The 17365-nt window shown below is 36.8% G+C and overlaps 1 protein-coding gene across 2 annotated transcripts in view; it reads right to left on the reverse strand.

The window, feature by feature from the left end:
- USH2A (usherin) overlaps positions 1-17365 on the reverse strand; it is a 773795-nt gene that overhangs the window by 232771 nt on the left and 523659 nt on the right. For both annotated transcript variants that reach the window (XM_045048458.1, XM_045048459.1), the window contains 2 exons: positions 7996-8330; positions 6983-7105 (listed from right to left, as the gene is read on the reverse strand). In XM_045048458.1, coding sequence (XP_044904393.1) covers positions 6983-7105; positions 7996-8330 — 458 coding nt within the window. The remainder of the gene's footprint in view (positions 1-6982; positions 7106-7995; positions 8331-17365) is intronic.

A 17365-nucleotide genomic window follows, 5' to 3' on the forward strand; every position in this document is an offset into this window, starting at 1 on the left:
TAAGAAAACTAAGACTCTGAGAAGTTAAGTGGCTTTGCCTGAGGTTATACCATTAGTTAAGATGACTGAGAAAGCTGTACTCTCCTCAATTTCTAATATTAAATTCTTTCCACTATTTATTATTTTATTTAATTGAGAAATCAATATGCATTTGACTTGAAGTTCATGCATTTGTCTTTTGCATTTTCTTTAACTTTCACGGTTAAGTTAAAATTTCAGGATATAAGATCTCGGATTCTCTTACATGGAATACTAAAATACACTGTTTCCATTGGCATCCCAAACCTAATCTTTATGTTAGTTAATATAGATACTTACAACTACGTGGGTCAGTTTATATTTTACCTCTTCGTGTCAAAAAAGAATGTATATATTAGTGTGCTTAAAGTGGTATTTCTTCATCTACTCAAGGTGTGTTATTTTTTAGATGGACCTACGTGTTGATTATTAACATCACATGCGATATGCCATTTCGTTAATAATAAGAGAATACATATAAAAGAAAAATGTTAGATGGATTGACATCATATACTCATGCAAAACATATGTATATCAACCAATTGCTTCTCCAAATACTAATCGTGTTCTCTAGGTATGTCTTGAAAAATGTACCATTTGAAACCCTGTAGCAAACAGCTTTTGACATCTGCAAAGTGAATGAACACTTAGAGTCTATCTGTAGCCAGTAAAACCAACTGTTTGGGGTCAACTTAGGACGACTGGGCTATTACAATGGTTATTCTCTAGGGGTGCCTGGATGTCTCAGTCGGTTAAGTGCCCAACTTCAGCTCAGGTCAAGATCTCATCGTTTGTGGGTTCGAGCCCTGGGTCTGGCTCTGTGCTGACAGCTTAGAGCCCGCTTCAGATTCTGTGTCTCCTTCTCTCTCTGCCCCTCCACCACTCATGCTCTTGTCTCTCTCAAAAAATAAATGAACATCAAAAAAATTAAAAAAAAAACAATAGTTATTCTGTAAATCACTAATTTGTTTGAGACCATCCTCGAGCCCCTCCCTTCACCAAAGAAAACAGAAAATAGAAAACCTTGTTGTGTTGTACAAATGACTACGGTATTTTTCCTTGTAAAAGATAATTTATATTAAAAACTTATTTATGGAACAGTACTCATTTCAAGGTTCAGTTGTTATTACTCAAGTGAATTAGAAGGTTAGGTTCTGTTCAAATGCTGAAGCTTTTATGACCCCAGGAATCTGTTTATTTACAGAGTAGAAAATTGCATAAGTGAACGAATGGATATTTCATAGTTACTAAGGCATTCGGTCTCATAACTTTAAGGTCATATATAATTTGGTAGATTAGTGTCACAAAAACCTATCTGTCCAATAGAGAAATAAGCCCTACAGAAACTTTGGCAAGGTGTTTCTTTTACACATTATACTGCTCTCTCTTGTTTGGTACATCATTTCGTTTATTCATTCATTTGTTCATTCATTCAGGAGTATTTATTGAACACTCACAACGTCCTAGGTGCTAACCATCGTAACAAATGTCATATCTGTTCTCCTGGAGTACGTATGCTTTACAGAAATATATTTTTAAATGAAACCCCTAAAAATGTGTTCATTGATTCCTTTCTCTTCAAACGTGCGTCAGAGAGAACATCTAATCTAACCTTACCCAGTCAGGACGTCTTCACAGAGGAGGTAACATTTGGGTTAGGTGTTGATGACAAGCACCATACTGTCCAGCAGAGACATGTGTCTAGTGGGAAAAACTATTCCATGGCAAAATGTGTGGAGGCTTGCATCTTGAAGGGGTCTGATGTGTTTTTGTAACCAATAAAAGTCTTCAGTGCAGCCACAGAATGCCTCAGGTCGTTTTCATCAGAATTAAAAATGTGTCAACATTATTGATGTCCTAACAGAATTCATGTGTCAATATTGTCACCAGTATAAATCATGCTTCTGAAAATGCAAGCTATTCAGCCGCTTCTCCCACTAACTCTCTTCATATCTGCCACAAGCCAACGGATGCTCGAGTGCGGCATCACACGTGGGGGGATTATAGAAGCCAGCTGGCTGTTCCTTACATCCCCAAATCCTTTGTGGGGATGAACAAGTAAACCAATGAAAACGCGACACCGTTTCTACTGCTGAAATCTGCAGTTATTTGAGTATCTCAATGATGGTATCTACCTTTTCTTTAAACCACTTATGTGCTGTTTCTAAAAATGCTACTGAAGATTTCTTCTTTTGATATTGAAGAGTAATGCTTATCACCCTTGGAAGTTTTCATAATATGGTACTTTCTAGGTTGTGAAGGCAAGTTGCAGCTCTCATCTCAAGAGCCCATCTATATTTATGCTACAGAATGCCACACCTAAAATAATTATACTGTAATTTCTGGCTTTGTTGTATTATGCCATCATGTTAGAAGGAAATGCAAAGAAACCAGAATTTTTTTGTTTGTTTTTGAATCAAATATTAGGGGAAAAATTCCTAGGACGAAATGCATTCTTCCGCATTTGGAGGCTCATTTTTTCATGAGGAAAGGTTTCATATGATGGCACTTGGAAAAAGATAGCTTGAGGTAAATTTAGAACAATGAAAAAAAAATCTCAATGAGAAATGCACCCTGGGTCTAGTACTGTAATGTCAATGTGAAAGAGACACATAGTTGCTCATTTTGAATCAGGTACCTTGCTATGAGATTGCACACCAATATTCACAGAAGTAGGCTTTCATTCTGAGAGTCAACATGGACTCACATTTTGATATTAACGAAGAAAATAATAGGCTCTACCTCATGTTAGTATGTATGGGAGAAGAGTCTTCCTTCCTCTCACCCTCTGTGTGTACAAAGTTAACTTTTACTTAACAGCTACAGCTTAAATATACACTTACACTACAGAAACAGGTGCCATGGAACCGGCCCAATCTTTCCATATTAGCAAAGCAGGACCTGTCAGCTATGTACACTTGATCTTATTGTGAAGGAGGGGAATGAAAAGTACATTCTTTAGAATATTATCCCCTAGAACCTACACCCTCTTTTAGGGCTTGAAACATTTCATTTTGGAAGGTTTCAAAAAATTAGAAACTATGTCAGTAAAATAGAAACTTAGATTTTGCAGTATATTTAGCCAAAGAATTTAATTTTAAAACACTCGAGTCCAACTGTTCTTTGAAAATAAGATGAATATTTAATTTTGAATACTTTCATTTAAAGATAAGTCAGTTAGTGGATCCTTGAGGAGTCACACAGAGGCCTCTTTTCCGACTGTCATTGTGAAAGAAAACAGACATTTATAAATAATATAAAGGAACAGGAGTTAGAACATACCACCCTTTATAAACTTAATCACAGCTAAGTTATTATAACCTACAAGTCATAATCTGTTATTTCTTATAACTTGTTCTTCCTACATCAAATCCAAAACAAAAAAGGAGGGCATGCCATCACTGTGTTCTTGGTAGTTTTGTTTGATCACTCAGAAAACAAGGCACTGCAAATCATGAGCGTGGGCTGATGCTAACAGTGAAGGAGGTCGCTGCCCCCTTTAAACCCTGTCGGGCTCACCTCAGCAGCATCAGATGATAACAGCATGTTTACCAGGTTTTCCAAGTGATGAAAATGTCAGGGAATCCGAAGTTATGGTTCCCCAAACAACCATAACTTGGCTGTTTTGCACTATTAAGGAAGGAAAGTTAGAAACTGACATGTCATATAAACCTAGAGTTACTTGAGTTTGTCTACACAGAGCAAAATTCAATAATGAGGCAACTTGGATGTGTAAGTCAGACAAAATCACCCCTTACCCAAGATGAACATAAGAACAAAAGAATTTTTGTTTCAACTAAATTACCTAGGTAGTTAGCTCCAAATATTCCATTTGGTACATGGAGATATAAAGGAAAAAAAAAACTACCAGAATGATTTGAATTTCAGAATATAATAACAATTTAGATAATTGCTATGCTTTCTATAGATCACACACACGTAGCTAACCAGAATATACCACTGACCAAGGGAATTGACCTCAATTTATATTTACACTCACAGATACATCCATAAAGGGATGCCCAGTGAACCTCAAGTTAATTTTACTTTATATATCAAGAGAAGGTCCATTTTTAAAGCTGATTCTAGATGTAGCTATGGTGATATCAGGTCAAGTTGGGAAGAAACACTTCAATGTTCCACTTATTTATGTATATGTAAGGTAAGAAGGAAATAAGGAATGGTGGAGTCTGAGGTGAATAGGAAATTTCATATTCTTCGTAAAGGCATTAGAATTCAATTACGCCCCCCACCCTAAAAACAGCCAGCCAAACAAGTCAGCAAGACAAATCAAAGCCAAAGGGTAGGGTCATTGAAGAGCTGCTAGACAGGTGTGTAACAAAGTGAGCTCAGGGCTCAGGTCTTCCCCTCTGCGATCTGAGAGGCTGCTAGTTTACCAGCAGGGGTGATGAACCCTGACTGCCAGCAGTCAAGGTGGGTAATGGCGGCATCTACCAAAAAAGATCACTTCTTAACAGAAAAACAGTCACAGCCCATAGTGCCCACCAGTGGACTAATTTCCAGTTTTCTCTCAGAGTTTTGAGAGAACCCTCCATGGGCTAAAGGGGCCTCTAGCTTTGTTTGGACTTATAAAGGATATAAGGCTAAAAAAAAAATTCTCATAATGTGAAGACACACTCCATTTATTTTTAATATTAAAAAGAAATGCATATTGTTTCTTATCACACACTGCTTACATGGGTCATATCAATTATTTGAATAAAAAAGAATTTTTTTTTTGCTAGTCCTAGCAGAAAACAAAACAAAACAAAACAAAACAAAACACAGAACAAAAAACCCTTAACATTTAGCATTATGAGGCTAGTCAAAATACCTCCTCAGCACATTGGTTAGGTGTATACTTCCCTTCTAGAAGCAGCTGTCAACAAAGTGGTTATGTCACCTTATGTTTCACTTTAATTTGTGGAGATTTAACTATATTTCTTTTCTTAAATCTTAGATTTGGACCTCTCATTAAAAATTCTTAAAGGCATCACTAAAAATTCAATAATAAATGTTTGACTTTGGTCCAATTCTTTAATAAGTTTTCATTTCTTCTATAAAGAAACATTAACTTTCTGAGATTTATTCTCTTTTTCAGACGAACATCTCATGGCTAAACATCTGACTATAATGTTAAATAGTCAAGTCCTATTTATATTGGAAAATGCTATATTTAAGGCACTTAGAGTTCACAGGTCATAGAAAGCTACTTTTCTATATGATTTCCCTAGGCAGTGTTGGTGACTATGCAGTTAACTGAGATGAAAGCAATTAATATGTGTACAGCCATGTGTGTGATGTGTTTTCCTCCACTAGAGTGTGAGGTCTTTGAGGGCAAGAGTTATGCTGAATTCACTTTTGTTTCTCATCCCCGTGCCTTTCAGCATATAGTAAGCAAGAAGAAATAATTACAGAACGATGTGGGGTTAAGTGAATAATGAACCCAAAATAGTGGAGAATAGTCTAGTGACCATGATGATTGAGGTGGACTTACAAAAATGGCAATTTCCTGGGGCTCACTCTATTGCTTCATTGGATTTACATGTTGCTTCCCCCCAAGAACCTTAGAATATCTGTAAGGTTTTCCCCACCACAATCCTTTAAGATGGACAGGGGATTTCCCTTGGTTTTATCCATTCCCCAAAGATAATAACACTACAATTAATATTCCTAAGGCACAGAGAAATGAAATAACTCACTGTTTACTGAGTTACTGTTTTCTTTCATTTAACAACCATCCGAGGGCCCACCACGTGCCAGGCAGGATGCTAGGGACTGAGGGTACGGGGGTCACCAAGAGAAAACCCTGCCTCACGGTGGATCTGACGATACAGTGGGGTGTCCAGCCAAGCAGCCAGGCCAGTACATTACAGTGACAATAGTGATATGTGAGGGCGTTTGAAGGATACATGAAAGGGGCAGCTGAGTCAGACCAGCAAGAGTGGGCAGGGAAGCCCACTTTCAGACCAAGATGTGAAGGGTAATCTAGTCAGAAAAAAGGGAGAGGACGGCAATGGGGCGGAAGGTGAGTTAGCAAGTGGCCCATGTCAGAGGCACTGGAAGAGATGTTCATGAGGTTGGAAGGGAGCCCAGGTGGGGAAGGGGGGCGGGCAAGGCAAGGCCAGAGCTGTAAACAGAGGTCAGGGTAGAGCTAGTCAGTGGGGCATCCAGGAAAATGATTAAGCTGATAGAAAAGTTATTAAAAAAAGTGTCTGAAAAGTGTTCATAAAATAATATTTGCGGGGTTTTTTGTTGTTTTGCTTTTGTTTTTCTTTTGCAATCTGATTGCATTGCTTGGACTCAGCAAAGCTGAGACGTCATTTAATCCCATCCAATCTCCTCATTTTATAGACAACAAAAGTTAAGCCCAGAGAAAGTAGGTGACTTGCATAAGGTCACAAACCTGGCTCTCCAGCTCAGGGTGACACAGACCCAGGTCTGCGGTTCCTCCCATGCACTGCTCTCTGCTGACATTGCCTATTTGCCTGTTTCCTGGTTCCTTTGAACCCTCGGTTGAACTCTTCCAAGTCCCAGGTGTGCTAAGTAAATAATTTTTGTGTGGACTGAATCGATTATAACAATTATTTTCCAGAAGTTATAGTAAACATGTTGTCAGTGCCCAGTCATTCCCCCCGTTTCCAATATGCTTGCTATTTCCAAATTCTTCAATTCAATTAAGTTTTCATGTCTTGCTGGAGCTATGATAAAGGCAATAGGTTAAGGCTCCAACATGTACAAGTGCGACTTCAAAAGGCTTATTTTAAGCACACAGTTAAGATGGCAAACATTAAACATGCTGACCGTTGCAGTTCGATGATTAATGCCACAGATAATAACCGAACATGTTTTATTGCACAACTGATAACATGCTCACACAATGAAGACACTAAGATACTTTGAACTATTCAACGTGCCCAAGACTAAATGCCAGCATTTGTTTTTATAGTTTTTGTAATCTCACCTGCTAAGACCCTTATCTTCATAAAACCACTGAGTTCCTGAATAAATATTGTGCCACAGATTTAAATCTTCTGGGGGATTTGATGCAAGTGGTTGCTGGATTTTACGTCTGAGAAGCTCATATCTAAAGCAAAAGACAAGCAGAAACATCAGGATTATCTCAACTAATGTTATTACCAAAATTCAGGTTGTTTCATGGTATGAGTGTCTGGGGTGTGCATGTAAACGCAAAGAAAACATCTTAATTTACAATCACGAAGCTTTTTTCCAGATAGTCATTGCCTTCTAGCTCAAGATTCACATATTCAATTATTTTGAAACAATCAGCTACATTCACATTTTACTATTATCAGTAAGAATGATAACATTTTAGATTTCTTCTATTTCAGATTTGCCAAAACTTTATCGCCAGTTTCACACAAAGTAGAAATACAAAATGCTTGTAAAGGTAATGATTTCCTAAGACTTCAACCCATCAGGGCTTTATAAATAATGATAATATTATCAACTTGCTGCTCTTGGCTAAGTGTCAAGTGTAGGCTGTTAAAAAGCTATTTCAGAATCACACACTTCCCTTTCATCTTATCTGTGTCCCTGACCGCATTCTTTACAAGTTTCCAGATAATAATACCATGCCAAGGAACTACTGTGCTAGCTTTGGAATTTTGAGGCATATTTGTGTAAATGTATTATTTAGAACATGCATCAAATTTGCCTAACATATAATTAAAATCTATTCTGAAAATCAAGAGAAGGATCACATCAAAGATTGTTAGACAACAGTGATTGTTGTTTCAAGGGGTTTTAGAGCTTCACAAAATTATATTTTGATCTTGATGAACTTCTATGGCTCTATATAAGTCAAGATATGCAATATGAAATTGTATTCAAGTTATGAGTGGGGACATCCAATCAGGAATTAGTTCTGCATTCGTACATGAGTAAAAGTCTCTTTCTTTCCCTCCTTGAGACAAGACCATAATAGAATCCAAAAGCACAGTCACTTTCTCTTACCTCAAATCGGGTCCGTTTGGTCTGGATGGTGGCTGCCATGAAATCCCAACATATGATTCACTTAGTGGAATCGCCAACAACGGGTTAATGCCCTGAGGTAGGGTGGGGTGGGTAGTCACATGGGTAGGTAAACTCTCTGTGCACCCTCCTAGGTACCCGTTACCTCCTGAACAAGCCACAATGGTGACAGAATAATTAGTGAAGGGAATCAGATGAGTAATTACTTGACTTAACACTGAGGAAGTAACATTGGTTATTGTGATGTGAGGGTCAGGCATGCGGATCTCATAGCTAAGCATGTCTCCATTTTGGATGAGTGGGGGTTTCCAAGTGACCTGAAAGAAAAGATAAATTTAGAATCAGTGTGACAACACAGGAACAGAGCAAGTGAACTTCACAAGGCCTAGAATTTTGCTCTGTCTTGTTTTCACTTAAGTCACTTTCTAAATGCCTCCTTTCGACTTAGCCTTTTGCACTAGACAGTAATGAAGGGTTTGGGATCAATTAGCAGTACACCAGGAACCAAATGAAATGCTGTTTCCTGGGTTTAGCTTTTAGTCGTGATACTTTCTAGGACTGTCAGACTAATACACACCTTGGCGATTCATCTCCACTGTGGGTGTTCTAAAGGACACAGAGCACACACATGGAGAAAATTCACACATCCACATGCATCAATGGGGCAGCGGCAGGATTTGACAGTTTTCTTGTTTACAGCTCAATTAAATGAAATATCAGAACTCCCTGCTTTGCATTGTTAGTGTGTACTCTAAATATGTAACTACCCTCTTTTTCTTTCTTTCTTCTTTTCCCTTTTTGGACTGTGGGGGTGGACGACCATTCTTTGCATTTTCTGAGGATGCACAGTTGAGTTCCTGAATCTCAAGTGTGCATAATGCAAAAAGTAAAGCAACAGCAACTTCTATTGTCAAAGACAAGAGATAAGCTTTTAAAATGGCAAGCAAAGGATGATCCTATTTAACTAACACATGGACCTCAGCATGAGAAGGAAAGAAACATTTTGTGATGGGATACTACATTGTTTAATATTCCTTTTACTTTTTTTTTTTTTTTTTTTGGCTAAATTTTGTAAGGCTGTAGTGGTAACACACTCATGCTTTGAAGGTAAAAGAGCCCTAATAAAATGTACATAGGCCATTAAAAAATCACTTTTTTACATACTATTCTGGTTCATCTCTCATCATTACCTTGCAATGTTCCTTAAAGTTTAGAGTACGTATTTCATCTCCTAAATAGACTGTATGATTCTGGATGGCAGGGCCTAAATTGTATACCCATTTAATGTCATGCACGCAGAGATGGAGTATTATATTTTTTTCCTTAGCATACAGTTATTTTGAAAATTTCAAAGACAGATTTCCACAGAGTAATATGTAATGATATCCACATTTGTAACTCTATACAAAATCAAAGTCAGAAAGAAGTAATAGAAAAATTCGAATAGAGAAGAATTGACCAACATTTTCTATCTTAAATCAAAGAGAAAATAATTTCCTCCAGAAGGAATATCACCTGAGATTTCCAGAGGGCATTCTTACTGGTAAGTGGCAGCAAAGTGGGCTCCCGCCACATGTCAGTGGGCTAGTTGCTTGCTCACTGCTGTCCTCATTCAGAATTAACAATGGCCCAATACCTACTCAGATTTTACTACATAGTTTGAAATCATTGCTAATTTGAAAAACTTCTTCTTGGAGTGGCCCACACTGTTTTCGGGTGGAAAGAAGTTTTAAATGTGTACCTTATGAGCATAGCAGATTTGTCTGGATGTAGAGAACATCAAAGAAACCTAAAGAGCAAAGGTTGTAGAAGAGACATAGGATTCTATTTGTTTTGTAGGTGCAGTGCTCTGTGGATTCAAAAAATGAGTCAAGGTCAAACTCAGGGGACTTCTTGATGCTTGTAACATAAATGAAAAATGGAAGGGTTATGACAGCTAAATTCAACCTGACTGATACGTGGAATACCACTTTTTTTTTTTTTTTTTGCCTCTCGAGCCAGAACATTCTGAGTTCAGGTCAAGGTTTGGCAGCACTTGAAAGAATTAAAACTTAGGAGATCGTCTGTGCAGTTAAGCTAACAGTGAATTGATTTGGAAGTTGGTATTCAGACTGAGAAAAAGCACTCATAAGATAAAACTTGAATAAGATATCCAGAAGAGATTAAAAGATTTGATGTAATGATTCTGAAGACAGTCATTTGAAGATCTTTGGGAAAAAATCACTATTTTCTATACTATAAATGTTTACATCTGAAAATTACCTATTTTTCTCATTTAAAAACTACAGAGTTAGGAAAAAAAACTCTTTTTGACAGTAGTGAGTTGGAAGACATGAATCCACTTCTACAGAAATTTTTAGAAGGAATTTTATGTGAAGAAGACCATTGTTCTCGTAGTTGGTAAGCTAACAGAAATGGTTTCTAACTTGGTTACCTTCCTGAAAATATCCCAGAGCCATTATTAAAAATAAATGCATTCAAGATTTTTAAGTAGCCAGCTACCTAAATATTCTATTCTATTCTTTCCTATGCTCAAGATCACATTTACTACAGTGCAGGCAAAAATGTATGAGACTAAAATTTTCAGTCTGCTTAATTTCCCATGTTTTTTTTTATGTATCCATTGTCTACAGCAAGGATTATGAAATATTGTTGCATCTCAGAAAACCCAGATCAAAGAGCATGTTCCTGGCCTGAATAAACAAGAGATGCACTCTCTAAAACAAGAATTTTACACTGAAATCTTTTACATAGAATTATAGTCTCTTACTAGAAATATAATGTTTATTTCAGAGATGCCCTGACTACCATAATTATTTATTTTAGTTGAGTGGTACATAATTGTTTAGATTTCCATTTTTCTGTTTAGTTAATATTTTTCAGAAAAAAAGAACAGGTGGGTAGGTGGTTAAGTGTTTAAGGAGCAACCGAGTTGAACCAACTCTTTCAGATCCCTGAAGAGTAGCTTCCCTTAAAGAATCAAGGCACCTCCAGGGTGCCTGGGTGGCTCAGGTGGTTGAGCATCTGACTCTTGATCTTGGCTCAGGTCACGAACTCATGGTTGTGGGATCGAGCCCTGCATTGGAGCCTCAGTGTGGAGCCTGCTTGAGATTCTCTCTCTCTCCCTCTGCCCCTCTCCCCTGCTCTCTCTCTAAAATAAAATAAAAAGATTAAAATTAAAATTAAAAAAAATAATTAAGGCACCTCCAAAGATCCCTACTGTAAGCAAAAATTTATGAATGCAGGTCAGTTGATTGGCCTCTGGCCTGAAAAAGTAACACAAATGAATATTGTAACTTTCTTCCTTTTTTAACTCCATCAAACTATATTTAAGAACTTTATGAAGATTCATGAAGATTGACATACTGGGTTGAGAATGGGTTCAGAATCAATGTCCCTGATTGGTGATCCAGACTATTCAACTGAAGCTGTGAGACTTTGAGCAAAATACTTAACATATCTGAGCCTCAGTTTCCTTCATGTCTAATGTGAAGAGACCATCTTTGCCTTCATGTCTATATACGATTGCATAATTCTAGCACTAGTTCATACAACGTGTGAGTATACAAGGACCAAGGGTGGGACCATTTGACTCCATATAGCAATTCCTCTTGACAACAGACTCCCCGGCAAAGCTTCTCTTACTGAACAAGGTGTATAATAAGTATTTGTTGAAATAAACTTAAATTTCTCTTTCAGAATATCATCCCTTTCTTTTAAACCTACATAAATTTGTACACTTTCTCTCATGGCAAGAACAAATCTAATATCTTAAATGAAAACCTACTGTTAATGTACATATGAAAAGTGGGGTGTGGCTCTTTACCTCTGCCTCGTCCCATGACCTCTCCATGGCAGGCTACCCTCCTAAATTGAACAGGTACTATCTTGGGATATAGTGTTTCACACTTTCTGGTATGCTCAGATAAGCAAAGCAAATATACCCACATATATGTAAGCTGTCTCTCTTTAATTTTTTTTTACCAAAAAAAAGTTTATTCTATTCCTACTAACCTGTAACTTAATTTTTACACTTAACAATAGACTACAGGCATATTCATTTTTGTTTTTTGTTTTTTGCCATTACATAATACTCCTTTCATGATTGAAAACAAATTATTCACTTTTTATCCTATTGACATTTCTCTACTGCTAAAAACAATACTTTAAAATGTATATATACATATCATTGTATTTATTTTTTATTGGATAGATTAGCAAGAATTGCTATGCCAAAGGTGCGTTATGTTTAATTTTAATGATTATTGATGGATTACTTTCTGAAAGGTTGAGGTAATTCACTTTATTACAGAAAATGAAAGAAAGTGTCCATGATCTGTATTCTCATAAACTATTAAAACTACCACTCTTTTTAGTTTGTGCTTATGTATTACTTATTATTTTACTTAGTTCTTAATTATTACTTAATTATTTCTCCAATTAGTTTGCATTCTCTTTGATTTTTTGTGAGCTGTAAATATTTCCAAATATTATTGACACTTTACATATCTTCCTTCCTCTTTAAATTATCCATATTTTATACATTATTTTCTATTGAATTGTCTTTTAATCATAAATTATTAAAAAAGTAAATTATTAGAAGTTCCTTCTAGGAGACATGAATAGACACTTTTCCTTTTTTTTTTTTTTTTTTTTTTAGTGTTTAATTATTTTTGAGAGACAGAGAGAGAGGGTGCGAGCAAGAGAGGGGCAGAGAGAGAGGGAGACTCAGAATCCGAAACAGGCTCCAGGCTCTGAGCTGTCAGCACAGAGCCCTATGCGGGGCTTGAACCCACGAACCATGAGACCATGACCTGAGCAGAAGTCAGACGCTTAACTGACTGAGCTACCCAGGCGGCCCTGAATAGACACTTTTCCAAAGGAGACATCCAGATGGCAAACAGATATATGAAAAGAGGCTCAACATCACTCATTATCAGGGAAATATAAATCAAAACCACGTTGAGATGCCATCTCATGCCAGTCAGAATGGCTAAAAGTAACACCTCAGGAAACAACATATGCTGGTGAGGTTGTGGAAAAAGGTGAACTCTCTTGCACTGTTGGTGGGAATGCAAACTGATGCAGCCGCTCTGTAAAACAGGGTGGAGGTTTCTCAAAAAAATTAAAAATAGAACTACCCTACAACCCAGCAGTAGCACTACTTTTGGAATTTATACAAATGTAACAGGAGTGTGATTCATAGGGGCACATGGACTGCAATGTTTATAGCAGTGCTAGCAACAATAGTCAAATTATGGAAAGAGCCTAAATGTCCATCAACTGATGAATAAATAAAGAAGATGTGGTGTATATATATATATATATATATGTACATACACATACACACAATGGAATACTACTCGGCAATGAAAAAGATTGAAATCTTGCCATTTGCAACAACATGGATGGAAATGGAGGGTATTAAACTAAGAGAAATAAGTCAGAGAAAGACAGATATCATATGTTTTAACTCATATGTGGAATTTGAGAAACTTAACAGAAGACCATGGGGAAAGGGAAGGAAATAAGTTACGAACAGAGAGGGAGGCAAACCATAAGAGACTCTTAAATACAGAGAACAAACTGAGGGTTGATGGGGTGGGGGGTTGTGGGGGTGGGGAGGTAGGCGATGGGCATTGAGGAGGGCACTTGTTGGGATGAGCACTGGGTATTGTATATAAGTGATGACACAGGAATCTACTCCTGAAGCCAAGACTACACTGTATGTTAGCTAAATTGACAATAAATAAAAAAATAAAAAAAATAAAAAAATAAATAAATAATAAGAAGTTCCTTCTATGTTATGGGGAAATAATCTATTATTCTATAATGTGTGTTACAGATTTTTCCCAATCTACCTCTTGGAGTTTAACTTTTTTTTTTAATGTTTATTTATTTTGAGAGAGAGAGAGAGTGTGGTGGGGGGAGGAGGGGCAGAGACAGAGAGAGGGAAAAAGAGAGTCTCAAGCAGGTTCTGTGCTGCCAGTGCAGAGCCTGATGCAGGACTTGATTTCACAATTCGTGAGGTTACGACCTGAGCTGAAATCAAGAGTTGGTCGCTTAACTGACTGAGCCACTGAGGGACCCACTTTTTTTTTTTTTTTTTTTTTTGGTGAGGGGGAGTCTTATGGCTTGTAAGAAACAATCAAATTATTTTCTAGTTAAATATAACTGTATTTTCTTTTAAGACTTCTGAGTTTCTTTCTTTCTTTTTTTTCTTTAGAAAGAGCCCCCTAATCTTTAAATTATATGGAATTCTTATTTTTTAAGATTTCTATTTTTAATGTTAAATTTTAAATTTAATTTTAATTTACTTATGATATAATGGAAAGGTCGTTTTTTTCTGACACATAGACTGTCAGACGGTATCATTTTTGAAGCAAACCATTATTTCCCAGTGAAATAAAATGTTTCTTCTACAATAACTCAAGTTCCCATGTATACTTGTATCTGTGTCTAAAGTCTAGTCTGCTCCAATGACCATTTGTCTATTGTTATGCCAACACCATACTATTGTCATTTAGTAGCTTTATAATAAGTGTAAATACTGAAGAAGATGTCACCTCAGTACACTTTTCTTCCATAACTTTCTAGAATATTTCAACTATTTAGTCTTCTTTATATAATTAAAGATCATTTTATCCAATTTGAAACAAAACATTATTGGCATTCTGATTTTGAATGATGTTAGGTGTATATGTCAATCCTAGAAGGACTGACATGTTGTGGAATTAACTCCTTCCATTTAGGAAGACAGCACGTTCTCCATTTGCTGTAGTGAGAAGTTGAGAACAGCATGTGCTCTTGGAACCACCATGGTGGGTAAGGCGGCTCTTCTCTGTATGTAATCTTAAGCAGGTTACTTCATCTCTCAATTCTCAGTTTTCCTTCCTGTGAAATGGGGATAATAATAGTGTCTATCTGAGAGGGTGGGTTAAGGACTAAATGAGAGCAATTCCTAGAACTTAATATGAACTCAATAAATAGTAGTCATCATTATTATTTTGTTTTCTTCCATAAGATGTTATATAGAGACACATTTTATGGTTTGATTTAAGCAGACATCAAAGACTGGAATACTTCACAATTAGGTGATAATGGTGATGAAGTCTCAACTCTCTTCACTTTGGGTTCTTATCAGATTTGTTTGTAAATGAGCAACATTAAGAGTACACACCCAAGTAACACAGTGAGGAGACACAATCTGGAGGGCACTATTGCTTCTTGTGACCCACACAACACAGCTGGTCCCTCAGTGGTCTGAGCCCAGCAAGGACTCTACTACATGAAGACTGAGAACTGCAGGACTGTTGTCTTTTATTCTGCTTTAGCTGTGGAAGGTGGGGCTGCACCCACGTCATCGCATTCAAGGAAGTTTGTTCATGACATCACATCATTACACAACTTATTCTTTTATTTATTTATTTTTTTTGAGTAGGCTTCATGCCCAGCATGGAGCCCAACACAGGACTTGAACTCAGGACTCTAAGATCAAGACCTAAGCTGAGATCGAGAGTTGGATGTTTAATTGACTGAGCCACCCACGTGCCCCACAACTTAGTTATTTTTATGTTTTTTTTATTAGTCCTGTATCATACTCAAGACTTAGTGAGTGCAGCAATCTTATAAATCTTTTGCTCTTATAAAGTGAAAATTGTGTCTTAATCACCAGAATTCTTATAAGTCAACTTTATCATAATCCGATTTTACATTGAAGTTTTGCTAATGGCTGCTGAACTTAACAAATCCTTTTTCTGTATCTATTGATAAAAAATATATGATCTTTTTTCTTTGATTAGTTGATCAAGAAGTATGTTGATAGATGTCCTGATTTTGAACCATTCTGACATTTTTGGAGTCAAGCCAAATTTGTCCTGGCGTGCCATTCTTTTAATATATTCCTTAATTCAATTTGCTAATATTTTTATTGAGAAGTTTTGGATGTATATTCATATATGAAATTAATCTATAGGTTACTGAACTATCTATTTCAAGTATTGGTACAGCATTTTTACCAACTTTATAAAATGCAATAAATGTTCTTAAGTGATTAAATACCAAATAAAAGTGCATGGTTTTCATTTTTTAAATAATTTTTAAAAAATGTTTATTTATTTTGAGAGAGAGAGAGAGAGAGTGAGTGTGTGTGCATGAGTGAGGGCAGGGCAGAGAGAGAGAGAAACTCAAGCAGGCTCCACCCTGTCTGTGTATAGCCCAACTCAGGGCTCCGTCTCGTGAATGGTGAGATCATGACGTGAGCCAAAATCAAAGAGGCTGACGCTTAACCAACTGAGCCACCCAGGCATCCCTAACAGCTTTCACTTTTTCAGATAACCTCTGTGACATATATATTATTTCTTTTCTTTATAATCAAACAATCAAATACAATGTTAAGAATTTAATTTTGGGGGTGCCTGGATGGCTCAGTAAGTTAAATGTACGACTCTTGATTTCAGCTCAGGTCATGATCTCACAGTCATGGGATCGAGCCCCATGTCTGGCTCAGAATGGAACATGGACCCTGCTTGGGATGCTCTCTCTCTCTCTCTCTCTCTCTCTCTCTCTCTTACTCTCTCCCCTTCCTCACTTGCACACATGCTCTCTGTCTCAAGATACATAAATAAACGTAAAAAATATGATTTTGATATGCAGTGTGGTCTACAATTTTCCCTTCTTTAAGCTCAAATCTATGCCAAGTCATACCACACCTTTTTACACTTATTACTATGTTACCTTGTTTTCTAGTTGGCTGAAGTAGGTGGAGTTTCCCTTGCTTTTCTGGTTAGACCGTGACTTCTCACTGGCAGCACAGTGTAGCAGTGAACAGAACACATGGCACAACACGGCAAGAACTAAGGAGAAATACCAATCCATTCCTGTTCTACCCCATCCTATAGGCTGGTGTTCTTTCTTCTTAATCTGTTTTTTTTTTTCCTTCTCCTAAGTCCTTGTCACTCTGGGAATGCCAATATTTATTTGTGTAGTTCTGTCTAAAATGCAAGCTCCGTGATAGTAGGGATTCTGTTTTGGTCTCTGGTGTATTCTCAGTACTAAAATAGGCACTCATGCAGGTGCGTTATTGCTCAATAAATGTTAGCAGAATTGAAGCTATTATTAGTGCTGTTGCTGTTGGTATTATCAAAAATTTCTTTCACCTAATATTCAGAATGACTCTCCGTGGTAAATGGTGAATGAATTTTTTAACCAGTGTACTAATGACGATGCTTCTCATTAAGATTTTATGTATATGCCATTTTAACTTTTAAATATATTTTACAAAAAGAAATCACTGTATTGCAGTCACATGCCTTTGTGTACCAGATAAGCCACATCACCAGAAGATGTACTT

This window comes from Felis catus, chromosome F1 (assembly GCF_018350175.1).
Source record: "Felis catus isolate Fca126 chromosome F1, F.catus_Fca126_mat1.0, whole genome shotgun sequence".
NCBI classification, from domain to species: Eukaryota; Metazoa; Chordata; class Mammalia; order Carnivora; family Felidae; genus Felis; species Felis catus.